This window comes from Adelges cooleyi, unplaced genomic scaffold, assembly GCF_023614345.1.
Source record: "Adelges cooleyi isolate 19-005CV unplaced genomic scaffold, UGA_ACOO_1.1 ACOO_flye_CR_arks_rails_tigmint_CR_PRNA_381, whole genome shotgun sequence".
In the NCBI taxonomy this organism is placed as follows: Eukaryota; Metazoa; Arthropoda; class Insecta; order Hemiptera; family Adelgidae; genus Adelges; species Adelges cooleyi.
In genome coordinates this window covers 193718-209912 of record NW_026096058.1, presented here as the reverse complement: position 1 = coordinate 209912, position 16195 = coordinate 193718, and the positions used below count along the sequence as shown (strand labels likewise).

The 16195-nt window shown below is 30.5% G+C and overlaps 1 protein-coding gene across 1 annotated transcript; it reads right to left on the bottom strand.

The window, feature by feature from the left end:
* Positions 1–5977: 5977 nt before the first annotated feature.
* On the bottom strand, positions 5978–11077 carry LOC126841394 (CCAAT/enhancer-binding protein). The gene is made up of 2 exons (XM_050577856.1): positions 9726–11077; positions 5978–7626 (listed from the first exon to the last, which is right to left on the bottom strand). The coding sequence occupies exon 1, from the start codon at positions 10567–10569 to the stop codon at positions 9733–9735; it is 837 nt and encodes a 278-aa protein (XP_050433813.1). The 5' UTR covers positions 10570–11077; the 3' UTR covers positions 5978–7626; positions 9726–9732.
* Between the last annotated feature and the right edge of the window lie 5118 nt (positions 11078–16195).

The following is a 16195-nucleotide window of genomic DNA, read 5'->3' as shown; positions in this document are numbered from 1 at the left end:
AAATTTGTTTTTGTCAAGCTATTTTTTTTTATAAAAAAAAATGTGTGAAGGTAAAAAAGGTAAAAGCAACACCTAAACTATTTTTATAACTGGACATGGCTAAACAAAACCTTACTCAGCATGTCTATATAAAAAAAAAAGCAAAACAAATTTCAATACAATATTATATATTGGCATAATATATTGTATCGATGTAATTAATTAATGTAAATAATTGGTATTGAGTCGAAACAATTTTTTTTTTCAAGTATCATACCACTGGATCTACATTAGCACCTGTTATTGGCTATAGTTTCTATCTCTACCACGTTTCCGCCTACTACCGGCTTGAATATTCCATCTTCCTTATACTTCCTCAGCCCCGTAAATGTAGGTCACACGTTCTCATCAATTGACACCGTTATAGGCCTAACTAAATAATATAATATAAACGGTTTGATAACATTGTATTATTGTTGTAATAATTTAGAGGCCTTTTCTGGGATCACGCCGTTATCGCACTATGGACTGTGTTTACAATTTGAAATAAATGATGGATTACAAATGCGAGTCTAATGATCATTTTGAGCGTGATAATAAATTTAAAAAAAAAATTAATAATAACGGGTTTACTTGTAATAATTACAAGGAAGTGTTAAACGTATCTACAATAGCAAACGGCAGGCAATACGTCAAAAAGTGAACACGCGACATTATTTCAAATGAGGTATCTACTATACCTATTCCACATATTCACTTAGTCAGCTTAAAAAATAAATATTGCTTATAATATTATTAAAATCAATAAAAGACGTCGACCAAACAGTATTAGCAATTATTGAATTAAATCGTGTGTATTATAAAATGTATAAAAGTACGATGAAAAAACTTTGGTAAATTAAATTGTTTCCAAAATAATTTTTAAAATTTAAAACAAATATAATATGAAAAAACACATCGAGTTTGTACATTTAATAGAACGTGAGTCGTACAATAAAGTACAATTAAGTGTACATTTCACTAAATATTTCTTTTTAAGAGGACTATTCGAATATCTTATTTCAGCTTAATATAAATCGGTTGCTTACTCTTTGTGTAAGTTTTTACATTATACTTATTTTATAGCCAATATATAATATGTAAAGCTATTTAAAAAAGTTAAATTTCAACAGTTATTTAACAATAACACATTAACAAAAGTGATTTTACAATTTCCCAAGTTAAAGTTATGTTTGTACAGTAAATTTGTATGTGAGCATTTGTTTTACAAACAAATTTTGTACTTTTGTTTTGAAAAGAACCGTTAGCAAATAAAATTTTAAGAAACAAAAAAAGTAGTAAGTATACCATTGAATCTTTAAAATAAAAATAGGATTTACTATCTCTATTATTTGTTTTAGCCTGGGTCAGATTTCCCAATACAATATATTTTACCTACATTTACTAGACATAACCTGAAATTGTCTAAAACCTAAATTCGTCAAACACCCACTCCCTCATCCGCTATAACTACTGAAATATTTTAGTTCATATTGTTTTTAGTGGTATTTTTAAGACCCAAAGAGCTGAAATTTGATAGAATATAGGTATTATACATCTAGAACATATTAAAAAAAACCAGCAGGGCATAATGGGGACGGAGCAATTTATAGAGAATTTTTAACAATATCGGTATTTATTTTATTTGCATATAACTTACTAACTAACAACAAAAAGCAAAGAGGTCTAATTTTGGAACTTACGAACTAAAAATTAGATAAAAAAAGAGATTTATTACAAATCTCTAACACATTTTTATTTGTTTTATAGCGAAAAGACTTTTTGAAATATGCAAAAAGTAAGAAGATGGGTATTTTGTAGCTAATTATTAGTGTTAATCTTAAAATTGAGTATATGGTCATTTATTACAATACTATATGAGACTATAAACATTTCAAACTAATTTGACCGTTTAAAAATAAAAATAACTTTTGATCGTAGTTATGGTTCAGTTTTATACTCGTAGAAATATTTATGTCTAATTCTATGCTAGAAATGAATACTTGATTTTTCAAAACATTTAGGTACATTTTTCAGATGCACCGAGTGAGATTGCTTATCTCTGATCTATAAATATTTCAAAGAATTTTGTTAGTCGGTTATAAATTAATTTTTAACTTTGCAACAATTTTGATTTTTTAATATTTTATAGAAAATTATATACAAATTCATTTAGTGAACTATACTACCATTAACTTTTTTTATTAGTTAATAGAAATATGTTCTAATAAAAATAACGCCTGGTAGGAAATCCGCTTGGCAAATTTAATTATTTCTTAAGTTAAAAGCTAAGACAGGAACGAAGAAGTGATGGAGTGTCGTTTTATACGTCATGTAATCAAACTAAAATTATTTTAACCGGAAAAATAATTATTTAAAGTATCAATAATTTAATACAACTGATGAAAATGAAATTGTATTTTTACAATCATATTGTAAAATCTCAAAACTGTAAATAGTTTTGAAAATACTACTCAACATTAGTTTGTTAGATTCTTAGCCATTAATAGCTGGATTATTTGTTCAATCAATCAAGTAAATTGTGGGACTAAATCTCAATTTTATATTCACAATCATTATATCATAATTTTACCGAAATGGCAAATTTTTATTTTAACGAAAACTTTATAATTTTGTCTAATTTATTACCATTTAATAGGTTGATTTAATTAAAAAAATATAGAAAATCAAAATTTGAAATCGTGCCCTTGTTCAATAAAGCGTTTCTTCAATTTGTTTAATACAATAATGTGGCAGTAGAGTATAATAATCAATACTAGGATTTTTTTTAATCGTAAAACTTAAAAAAAATTCATATATGTATATAATTGTTTGTTCATTTACGAATTGCCACGCGTTATTTATTACTCTTTATTTAAAAGACATCACTATCACTACTATAATAATGACCTCTGTGAAAATGGTGTTATTGACATTATACTATAATATTAATAATTATACTATATGAAGTATAATTGTAGTTTTTCACGTATGCTCGTTATTATTATGTTTTATTCATTATCGTAACAGCGCGCTCTTCTAGATGCGACAGAATGAATCGGTTTGCTCTTATTCCACAAAAAAAAAAAAAATAATAAGAAGAACGTTACTGATAACTGGAAGTGAATTGGGTTCTTCTTTTATAATATACATCACGTGTATTGAATTTTAGACGAGCTGATATATATATATATATATATATAATATACATTCTTACGCACACATAAGATATAACTTTAATGAGTTTATACATGAATAGTCGTAGTAGGATCAATAGAAACACCTATTTTTTTTAAATTATACTACATATATATATTATACATTTTTATCATTTGTTTTATGGCTGTCAAATATATTTTCTAAAACAAGCACTTTAACGTAATAATATAACGAGTTCAAAATAGTGTCTCTCGATTGGTATAGATACAGCCGTAGTTTAATTTAACGGTAACAATATCACTTTAATGTTAATTCGGTGTAAATAATAATAATTAATCAACGGTGGATAATATAAAATAATGTAGCTTTACATTTTGTTTGACGCAAGACATCAGATTCATACCAATCTATTTTTTTCCATAGTAGGCACTTGGTAACTACAATAATACCATTTGTATCATAATACACGGTTATAATAGGTAAACAGCTGTTGACTTCTTAAAAATCGACAGCTCACGTAATATTGTATTATTAACAATAAATAATATTATTTATAATATACTATCTTATGAAGTATGACCTACTGGAAGTATTTACTAGTCGGCAATTATATTTGGAGTGATTAATTGTCGAGTTATGAGAAACTTTAGATAAAAATAAGTAGGCGCGATAAAAACATTTGTACGCTATACCTCGTCTGTACTTTTAAATGCGTTTAATTTGTTTTAAATAATAATTATTCATTATACTTCAGCAGTCTTCACGCTGCGCGTTTCCAGCAGATTATTTTTATTCGATTAACATAAAATAAAATATATTACATTCAGTCCGACGACAATTTTGTGCACATTTTCCTTTGCTCAAAGGTTTAATGGACGCGCAAGACTATTATTTTGTATAATTATTACCCGTGTGTGTTATTATTTATTTAATTATAAATTGACGATTGACGACAACCGTTAAGATAAATTATGTTATAACTTTAATCTACTTTAGCTGTAAATATTGTAAAAAGGTAGTGAGACTTGAGAGTCGATATTTCAATGGCTCATGAATTATTACCAATTCATAAGTTATGTGACCTTCATAGATACCAACATTTAGCATTGAAAAAGATCACAGTTAAAATGGCCAATTGTTTTCTAAAAATTTGATAAGATTACTGAAATAAAAATAATATCAAGTGCCCGTAGAATAAACCTGTTTTCTTTTATCCAATTTATAATAATATAATGTCAGAACTTTAGAAATAATCGACTATACATAATTCAAGATTTAAATACCGATGGATAGTGACGACTGACAAGTTGTACAGGCATCATTATGATTTTCCAAATTGTGCAATCATAATTATATTATTATGTACTTAAAAAAAAATACTCTTGAAAATATCAAAAAAGTGAATCAAGTGGACATACTTATTTCCCACAATACAATCTAGTACAACTAATGGAAAAGCGATGCCGTAAAAATAGATAATACAATTGATACAATTTTAAACCACATCTAAATATATAAATTATTAAATTTGTTTTTGTGTAATATAATTTTTATAATTATATACGTACCTTGTACTAGAGCATTTGTTTTGTACATTTTTTTATTTCACTATTCTTTTATAACTAACAATTACCAGTTTTTGACTTTTCTGTTATACTATGTCTGATAAATTTCAACATTACAAGATTATAAATATCGAGTATACTCGTTAGTATAGAAAAAAGTAAAGTAAATTTATGAATCGATTAAAAAAGAAGTCTTTTTTTAATTACAATAATTTAAATAAAAAAGATAATTTCCTAAATTATCTAATCGCAAGTCGGTTAGCTATTTTTTCTTTTTATTAAATCATTCGACCAATTTATCTTAATTTATTTAAATTTAAATTTAACACTATTGTATTCAGCTAAATATTATGTAACTTTTTTTAGCTTCGAGGCTATAGTGAAAAGTTTTTGGTTATTAAATTGTTTTTTTTATCTGCGTACAACTTTTCAAATTTTGTAATCAAATAACATTAGGGTCAAAAAAAAAAATGATTAAAGTTAATGATTACACCACATGTCCACTTGTTAAAAACAAATGTTTGTTTAAAAATGTAATACTTAGCTTATTAAAAAATAATATGTATTGTGCTAGGAAAAAATGTACTCCTTTTTTTCAAGTCGCAGTTTGGCCGTGTGTAGAAAAGATTTTCAATTTTCATAACACATAAAAATAATAATATTTTTAAAAGTGTGATGTAATAGTGCAATAGCACAAACAGTTTTGTTTTTTGGAGGTAAGGTGGACCCCCAAAATCCCTCAAATATGCAACCTTGTATACGTCACTATACCTAATACTTAGTATAAAAACGATATTGTACCGAGGTATAAATAATTAAGATTTAATTCATGTCAAATACGAAATAGTTAAACAAAAGCTCCCGTTAAATATACTTCAAAAACAGATTTAATTTACCAATTATTTTGCAAAAAATTAGTATGGCACATATCTTCCAAAAATTTCCATGTCCTAAAACTTAATTCAAGTCGATAATTTAAGGGATTTGCCATTTTTGTGGATTAATAATAGTTATAATAATTCACAAGTTAAAGCTAAAAATTTGTAATTTTTTTTTGTTCAACTTAATGTCAAAGGTTAATAGTAAAATATGGAATCGGATGGGCAGGTTATTGCGCTGAGAGAAATAACTGCAATGCAAAAACAATTGAACAAATTTATCTTCTTTTATTAATTGATAACGAAAAAAAATGTAAAACAAAGAAAAAATATAATATTAAAACCATAACATAAAAATAAAAAAAAATAGATAAACACTAAACTGAAAAATATTATAGTATTTATATCACCTATACAAATAAATTATGTTTAAATAATAAAAAAAAAAATGTATTATACTCATTTATTTTTCAATTTTAAATAACTAAAATATAATACCTTAGTATGTAAGTTGTAAAATTATATTTTAGACTAGAAAAAACTACTAAATAGGTAAAAAAAAAGGGGGAGGGAGGGGGGTTTAATTATATTAAAAATAACAAACAAATAAACAAAACGTAGAAAATTGTTTCCTTGTACACTATAATATTATGTACTTACTAAAATTATATACACATGATTTAACTCTGGAGAGTCGAAGGCAGTTTTCAAAGTAATCTTATAATAATAACAAATTCAAAAAAAATGTCTTGAACCTTTATGTATACAATACAAATTTTAAAGAGAACATAGAATGAGAAAATAAAATCTATATTTTAAGAACATTAAAAAAATACACCTTTAGATAAAAAAAAAAGTATATATATATATATTTATATAATATATTTGTTTACTCTACTTTTGTAACGGGTAACATCGAACCATAATAAATTAGGAATTTTCGGTAGGTAACTATTTTTACTTTCATTTAATATAATATGTAAGCAATTTGGCATGGCGAGACTCGCGTCAAAACCTAGTTTGTATTACAGAGGTAACTTTAATGTTTTTAATTTTCATAATGGTAATGTCAATAATTATTATAGGCACTTTGTAATCACAATATTATTAATTATAGTCGTAGAAGAATTTATTTGGTTATGCTAACGTTATTGTATTGATTGTCAAAACAAGTATTCAATATTGACAGCTGTTATTATAATATTTTACTTCGGTGTCTTTCTATTCTACGATTTAGAAGAAAAAAAACAATACCGAAAAAGGAATCACTGCCTTTTTAAAAAATATGTAATTCAATGAAAAACTATTTTAAGTTAACCAGGTTTTCGTTTTTAATCAACAAATGTAATTATTTGTCGGCTGTTGAAAAATTGCTTTGGGTAAGGTTGGTAAATCCCGTTTGTTTTTATGTTCCTTCTATAATTTTCATATTTGTGAAATTTTTGTTTTGAAAAGTAAAAAAATGAAAAAGCAACCGAGCAATGATCCCCGAAAAAGTATATTAAAATTTGAACACTCGTGGCGTATAATTCTATAACCTAATAGGGGAATAGATGCTGTGTTTTCAACAAATATAATTGTTTTTTTTAATATAATTTTGTACGTGTCAAAAAATAAATACAATTTTTTTCAACTAACTTATTATCGCTAAACATGTATAAAAAAAATAAAATAAAGAGGGCAAAACCCAACTTCGGATGATCCTTGAAGAACAATTTAAAGTTGGGAGAACAGTAATAATTTTATATAACAAAAATAAAAATACAAAAAGATATATAGATTATATATATATATATATATCTTAGTTAAGTAGAACAGTTTGCGAGCACAAATCTTGTCGGCAACGCCTAACTTAGGATTGTATTTTGTGCAATTCATATGAAGGAAAATAATCATTCGAAATATTTAAATTGGTAATAAAATAATATTATAGTTGGATTCCAAAGAGGTACTGATGAGGATCTACTTTACTATTGAACTGGTATCATCGATGTCTCGTTTGAAATCTGAAAAATAAATTAAACATACTATGTAAGCTTACAGTAATGTATGACTTAAATATTATACAGTCTAACTACAATCAATGAAACATATATATAAAAATATTATTCTCATAACATAAAGCTGGTGCGGTGCTGTGGAAATTGATTGCTCGTTTAAAAACTTATTGTGTTCTATTATAAATTATAGGTACTGTTCTGGCTTTGTAAGTCAATAAAATGCATAAAGGTCTTTGAGTGTATTAATGACCGACAAGTAACAAGGGCATTTGTAACCCTCGCCCCGCGTGTGGGAAAATGCCTATGAGCAACTTGTTTGAGGGGTGCAAGGGCGAAAGCCTACACACCCCACAAACAAAGGGTTCTATGGGAATTTGAGTTGTAAAACAGCTATAGGTGCATGCAGGCGAATAGTTACAGGTTAGGGTACATAAAATGAATTTGTTCACTATTCGAAGGGGGTAGAGCTCAACATTTTTAAAATCGAGGCAACAAAGGGGTTGGAAATAGTGTTTTTATATTCTAAACAATATCCCGGGGGGTAATGAGCAAGGTGGAGGAAAATAAACATCTCCGGTTGTATTATTTTCTTTAGTAATGGACAAGTGTTTTTTAAAGTTTTTCCTTTATAGTGAATGTAAACAAACGAGCATTTAATTTATCTGTTAGCAAGGAAATCATTTCAATAAAATAGCATGGGTTATTTTTACAGGTTGTAGTTTTCAGTTTGTTTTTTTATACCTATGGCCATTGGCCATACGCGGTAGTAACAACATAAAAGATACGATTTTTACTTATAATCTCAACAATTTTCAATTTTTGTAAACAATACCTGTACTCAATAGAAATACCATACTCGGTTGGGTAAAAAAATATCAAATTGAAATGGTGTGACATTTGTTTTTTTTATAAAGCTTAGATTGTTTTTGTCATTGTGCCAATGCCATTCCCGTTCCGTATAAAACCCATCTAGGTTAAGATCATAATCGATATCTTTAATTCAAGAAAGACTGTAGAAGTATTTTTGTTTACAACATTCATTGGTGTGGACGGGATGGGGTTGGGCAGAAAATTTCAGCAGCAAAACTAGAGTAGTTTCATGAGCATTTTTTTAAATCAAAATTCTGCGACAACTTTTAGAGCTTTAAACGGCCTAACTCTGCCAATCCTGCGCTAATTCATATTCAATCTTGGCAGAGCTTTAGCATCGTTAAACAAATAATGCTGCACAGTAACTTTATTTACAGCTGTTCACAAACAAATATTAAGAGAACTAAGCGCCCCTTAGTTTTGCACCTATACCTATGTAATATTATTTCATTTACTAATAGCTGCCACTGTTTATATATTTGTTGGCTGTGTTTGGGTGAAACTTGTGACGGGTTTTTTTGCAAAACGTCGACACAACTACATAACCGAAGGAGAAGAAGAAGAAGAGAAGAGAGAAATAGTTCCAACTATCGCGATTCGAGATATAAACAACGAATTACAAACACACATAACTGTTGCGATGTTTACATTGATTGTGTTTCTTTACAATTCGCCACTAGAGTAGTAGGACGGACTATCAATCATTCCTAGATTTATTTTGTATTATTATAATTGTTGAGTTTAGTTTATGATCAGAGTTATAGGTCAAGGCGGATTTTGACGTAACTCCATTACTGAATTGATACGAATACACGCATAGTACTGATAACGTTGTATTGAGTTAATTTATTTTTATGAAAATTAATTTTTTCGTTTTTATCGTCGCGTTTTATTTTATTTACATGTGCTCGCAAGTAGACCACTTTTGTAATTTGTATTTTAATCGAAAAATATATAATATATATATTTTCTAAAATAAAAACCGGTGTTAAATATTAATCAAATGGAATAACATTTTTAAAATGTTACCTGTCGAGACAACCGATAGACCGGTTATGTATGTGGGTTTAATAATTTTGTAGTTACAGTTAAAGCTGCTTTTGGAAAGTTCGATAGCTTTTTGATACCGATCGGCATTGACGAAAACGTTGTCAAAATGAGAATTGGCCGCCTAATTAGAGCGTAACGTAGAAAAAAAAACGAAAAGAAAAAAAAAAGGTATTCAAAATCATTACCTCGTGCTCACTGTAAGTGTGGGTAGGCGTCAAAGTGTTTGTTGAGCTCCCTGTGAAGGTGTTCGGGTAACACGCCCACGTTGGTGAAGAGCGACCTGAGCACGTTGAGTTCTTCGCTGAGCAGTTCTATCCGTTTCTGCAGCCTCTCGTTTTCTTTGACTAAAAGCTTGACTTTCTCCTCGGTCTCCCGGCTTCGGATTTTCGCCTTTTCCCGGCTTTTCCGTACGGCGATGTTGTTTCGCTCCCGCCGTCTTTTGTACTCGTCCGTGTTCTTGTCCACCGACTTATTACTGCTCGAGCTCGATTTCCGGTGATGATTGTGATGAGCCGCTTTCAGATGCGGCCCGTTACCGGAAGACGGCGGTTGAAACGCGCCGCCTTGGCCGTTGCTCAGGTACTGTTGTTGCTGCTGCTGTTGCTGCTGCTGCTGCTGTTGTTGCTGCTGGTTGCGGAACTCCACCGTCTCGGGCGGTTCCTCTTTGATGGGGCCGCCCGTTGCGGTCGGCGTGCTCTCGTAGTGCACCGGTTGCGGCATGTACGCCAGAGTGGTGCGCGAGTTGAACCCGTTCTGGGCGACACCGTTGCGGCCCGCGCCGTTCGGTAACTTGACTTGGCCCTGCTGAAGGATTTCGGTGAACAGCCCTTCGCTGAACTGGCTGTCGTCGATCAGGTTCTGCAGGTCCAGCGATATCTCGGGCGTGGACAGCTCCGATATGTCGTACCTGTTCTTGAGCTGTCCGAGTTGAGCTTTTTTCGCCGCCATCAGTTCCTGTTGGCTGAGCTGATGGTGCGACTGGTGGGTGTGCGATTGTGGAGCCGTATCGTACATCTGTGGCGAATTCATTGTACACTGATATCAATATATTATATTCTACGAGATCATCCGCCCGTGTGTGCACGACCGTTCAAAGTTATATCATACGCACAGTTAAAAAAAAAATAATAATAATAATAATTATAAAAAATCCCGACGAAATACTATGTCACCGATCGAACACGACTGCGCGACAAACGGACAAAGCAATCTTCATTACGAACTGTTTATCCTTTTTTTTTCCCCTTTGCAAATGGTTTGTTGATAAAAAAAAAAAAAAAAATCAAAACACCCCCGTCAAGAAGGAAATCGGTGAGAAAAAAAAAAACCAACGCTCGCGGAGTACCTCGTATCGAAATTTACATTTACAATATTATATGTATATAGATATGTACGTGTATACTTGGGACGACGACTGTACTAGAGCGTGTTGCACCTACCGAACGCGTGTTTAGCGTGTGACTACCCCGGCTGGGTTTCGTTACCAGTTGCTGAGTAGTACGCGACCGCGTTGGCATACGCGCCGATTGAATTGCCGCCACCACCGCCGCCGCTTTGATCGCCGGATCGTCACACCCCCTCCTATGTATTTTGTTTTACTACCGCTTTGCCGCCGCCGCCGCCGCCGTAGTAAATACATTTCCCGTCGCCCCCCCCCCTCGTCCTTTTCCATAATCATCATAATCAGGCCAAGCCGCCGCCGCCGCCGCCGTCTTTACTCTATACAGGGCGATCAATTCAAAACGATCCATTAGTTTTCTATGCAAAATAATAGGTATTGCAATTTCGTAGTATTTCCGTGTTTGGTTTTACAGTTGTTATTATATTGTGTTTTTTCGATAAGCCGCCGTGGTACACCGGATTGTTATTTTGTCCGTTTGAAGAGCCGATCTATAAACCAAAAATCTAGTCATAAAAATCTAGCCAAAAATCAACGGATTATTCTCAACTGGAAAAAAATGAGCTCGTTGTCGTTTAAACGAAAAAATACGTTTCAAATTTCTGTTACGTTTGGTTGTTACTATCGTTGATCATGATTTTCTTTTTGTTTTAATCGGGGAGACCCTAATAAACCAACACGGTTATAAACACATTTATTATTAATACAATTATTTATCATTTTAATATTTTTACCGTCTAGAGTTTTGCAGCGAACCGTTCATATTTCAATTCCCTAAGACTTTTGACTTCCCCGTCCCGCCGTTTGTTGGATTTTTTTTAACATACAACTACAAATGTTTATAGCTATAGTGGCCGAATTATTAGCTCAAAAAAATTGATTAGGACGTTTATCGTATTTTTTCGCCGGTAGGGTTTGAAACTTTTTTTTTTACTAATATTGTATTTGGACTTTGGGTCTGAAAATCGGACTCACGGTAGACGTAGATCAAGCGTGCACACACTAGATAACATCTATAAAAATGTATTATAATAAAACATTTTTATTGAAGAAAAATCAAGACATTTTTAATAAGACGGTTTTTAACATATGTATTGTCTATACATAGTGATTTGTATTGATAATTGATCATTTTTACGGTCTACAGAATCTCATTGGAGCGATTTTTTAAACTGATTTATTCACTTTCGGTTGTGGTAGTTCCTCATAATGTGTTATCCCCTCCACCACTAACTACACCACTATGTACTCACAATTCCCTATCCCCCACTCTGTGAGGATTTTTATTTGTTATTTTGCAACAGTATCAAATTTCGCAGTATTCGCTTTTTTTTTTCGGTTAGGGTTTTTAGAGCTCTATCGTTTATCCTAATATTCTAAATTATATTGATACAAGGTAAATAATACAATAATATTTTATCAACTTTTTAGCTTCAACGTGAACAAGAGAAGGTATTTTTAATTCAGGAACAATCGCCCGACGGGCCGATCCCAAGAATTGATTGTCAGGTTAGGTTAGGTTTTTCTTATTGAAATCAATATCAACTTAAATTTTAATCAAAAGTGTAAAACAAGTAAGTATGGTAATTGAAACGGAAAATAAATTGATGTTAAGACAACGTTAAGAGGTTGTTTTGAATAATTACTTCCAGTTATTGGCGTTTAACAGTTAAGGCAAGAGGGAAGGTGATAATATATACCACACTACACTTCTCTTTTTAAGGCGATTTTTTAAACGTTAAAAATATTTTTTTAAAGCCGGTTACGTATACCGACCGAGTTTCTTGACAAGTCGATAGAACTGTGGAAAATCTTAAAAAAAAAATTAAGAAAAATATTTTTACATTTCTCAAAACATTACTGTGTACATCACAAAGCAATAAACCTATAAAACTGAAATTGTCGTTTTTCCGGAAACAAAATAACCGGACAGCTCTTTAAGCGGATCACTCTGTATACCAGAAAATAATAATATTATTATGACGTACATCATCATGCTCTGTGATCCCAACCCGTTGTGGAGTTATCGGCATTTTCACTATCGCGTTTCCTTAGCAATCCCGTTATCTCTTAACGCTGTGTAGTAGTTTTTTTTTGAATTTATTATTACTATTATTATCACTTGTAATTCATTCAGCTTTTTCAAAAATTCACTGATAACACCTTTTTGTGTAGTAATAGATAATAATAACAATAATACAGTAGCAGCACACCGCGCCATGCCCGTGTCGTGATAGCAAGCTCTGCCAATACAATAATTATATTATAACACAAAATCGATCAGGCTATACGTCACACATAGTGTAATATTGTTGGCGGTATGATAAAATTTGATAAATACACTGTATAATCTCAGTGTAGTGTCCTAAATGTAATAATAATAATATTATTAAAGTTCAATTAACCACCCAATTGTCCGTAAGCCAACATTTTTGAGAGATTATTTGAACCAATGCGCTATCTCGCATCACAAATCAATTTAACTTCCAATAGGGGGAAGTCTTAGACCAAGGAATCGTCCATTGGGGTGTTCAGGAGAGGAACCGGTAAGATGATGTATCCGTCCTCTCATTGGCTTAATTTTTTTTTTTAACTAAGAAATTATTAATTGTTTTCGACGGCGATTTATCGTCGGCCAATTGGTTGAATCAACGTGGCTTTGAAGCGAAACTTAGAATATTACAATAACTAATGTCTTATTTTTTTTTTAAGTGTCTGGGCCGACCACCTGGCCATTCTTTTCATGTAGCATAATACATCAGAAAATTATGCACAATAGGTACTTGATAACCCACCGTTTCGCGTTAATAATAATTAAGATGAATAATCTAAAAAAAATTGTAATTTTTTGAACTTAACATTTCGGCGTTGAAGTTTAAATGTAAGTCGCCAAGAATTTGTTTTCAAGATGACGCTACACTTATTGAGTAGTAAAGAATAGAAAATTTTCCTTTTGTTCTTTTTTTGTATATAAAACCATTAAAGAGTAATTTAAAAAAAAATAATATTCCTAACTATCTACTACTATTTATTTATAATAACTTTATTCGTAAGAGTCAAGATAAATTGTAATTATATACAACATTTCATTATGGAAAAAAAACTCACCATCTTTCCAACAATACATATTATTATAGTAGACTTATTTTTATAGTACTTAACAGGACTTTTGCACGCTTCTATCAAGCTACTCTGTCATTCCTATCGTTAATTTCTTTTGCGACCTTGACCACTCTATCTATCTACCTTTGAAATATTCAATATTTGTTTATGTCCTTACTATAATTATCGACTTCGTATTGTTTGATAGCACCATATTACTCCAAAAATTGTAACCATTGTTAATACTGCCAACCAGAGTTAATTGTACTGGGTAAATTCGACTGTGGCCAACGTGCCTGCTAGCTATAAAGAAGTCAGTTTAGGCTTTTTTTTTATATAAAACACATTTCCGTACGAGTAGAGTTATCGACCGGATTATCCTAAATAACTAATACAAATGTCATGTACGGCGCGGCGCAGAGAGTAGACAACAAATATAGCTATGATGAAGATAATATTGTATAGTTAAATCCCGAATGTATTACATTACTTAGACATAAACAATATTTGTAAACAATGTGTAATAATTAATAAAAGATTATAAATGATAATAGGCTAATACATTTTTTATATTTCCATACTCTGGCAACAAATTTCTTCCTAATGATTTTACAAAACTCCAATAACTGTCGGTTTTAAAACACTATATTATTATATTATTAAGTATTACAGTATTTAATAATATCTCACTTCCATTTAAAAACGTTAAACCTAAAAGTTCACATTATAATCCGAAAAACCTTTTCTACTTGGTTCATGTAGCATATTATCTAATGTGTTGGGCCAAAACTTTAAAAAGTTTAATTCTTGCCCTTCATTATTTAGAAAATTTTTTAAAAAAACAACAAAAAAGTATATATTGTTCAACTTAAAGAGTACTACAGTCAATTTTAGTTCTAACTTTTTAAAACAAGTATTAGTTTCTAATATGTATAGAACATTATTTAAATTTAATACCAACGAATTCGAAACACATTGACAAACCAACAAAATCATTTTCAAAACCCCATTTTTCTAGAAGGATTGGAAACTTTTTATTTTTTTCACCGTAGTTTTGGACTTAAGTTCTGAAAATTATACCGATTTAAGGGGATTGCATGCGGTTGGATTTTAAGGAGTTTTGTATAGGCAATATTTAAGAAAAAAGTGGTTTTAATAAATTTCGATCATGTCAATTAATTAACCGTTTAATTTGTATTAGCTTCATGGTATTAATTTTAATTTAAATTATTTTGTCTATGAGTAAATACCATTTTAGTTAATATAGCATACATTTTTTGTTCCATCGCACAGGGTGAACCAGTGATTCGATAAGTAATCTGAAAACAGATTTGAATTCGTCATGAAGTTTACTTATGATCGGTCAGGGTACTTTTTTGATATCTTATTCCTACTATGTATAAAACACGTTTGAATATTATATAAAATTTCAGATTTTAAAATCAAATTTGGAAAGGGTTAAAATTAAAATTTTTAAAAAGTACTCTGACCGATCATAAGTAAACTTAATGGTGAATTCAAATCTGTTTTTAGATTGCTTATCGGATCACTGGTTCAGTCTTTGCAATGGAATAAAAATGATTTGTTTTGACTGAAAAAACCGACCGCATGCAATCCCCTTAATGTGACCACTAAAAAAAGTTAAAAACTACACGGGCACTGTGTTCAATTTCTAGGTTGCTTAATTGACATGCTATACTCTTAAAATATGATTCAATAGTCATATTTAACTACACACAGTACCCATGATTATTTACAGGTCCATATAATTAAAACAAATTAAATTTTGCAAGTAATGTACTACACTAGGTAACTCTCACTCTTCGTAATAGTCAACCTTACGGTTGGTTTTGCAGTCTGTCATACGCCTACTTGATACTGCATTATAAGGCATTTTAATGTGGTGGACTCCATCTTATTCCACATGCAGTTATACTAGGTAACTAATGAGTCATTTTTAGAGAGAAAATGTATAATTGATTTAAAGAAAACTATGTTCAGTTATTACTCTAGTCTGCTTTGAGATAGATAATTTTATTAATCAACATAGAAGCTTGAAGACATTACTTATTCGATGTCTCTAAATTATATGTCCTTCTCCACTTCTTATCAATATATACACATTAATAAAAAAACAATTTTTGTATTCGTTTT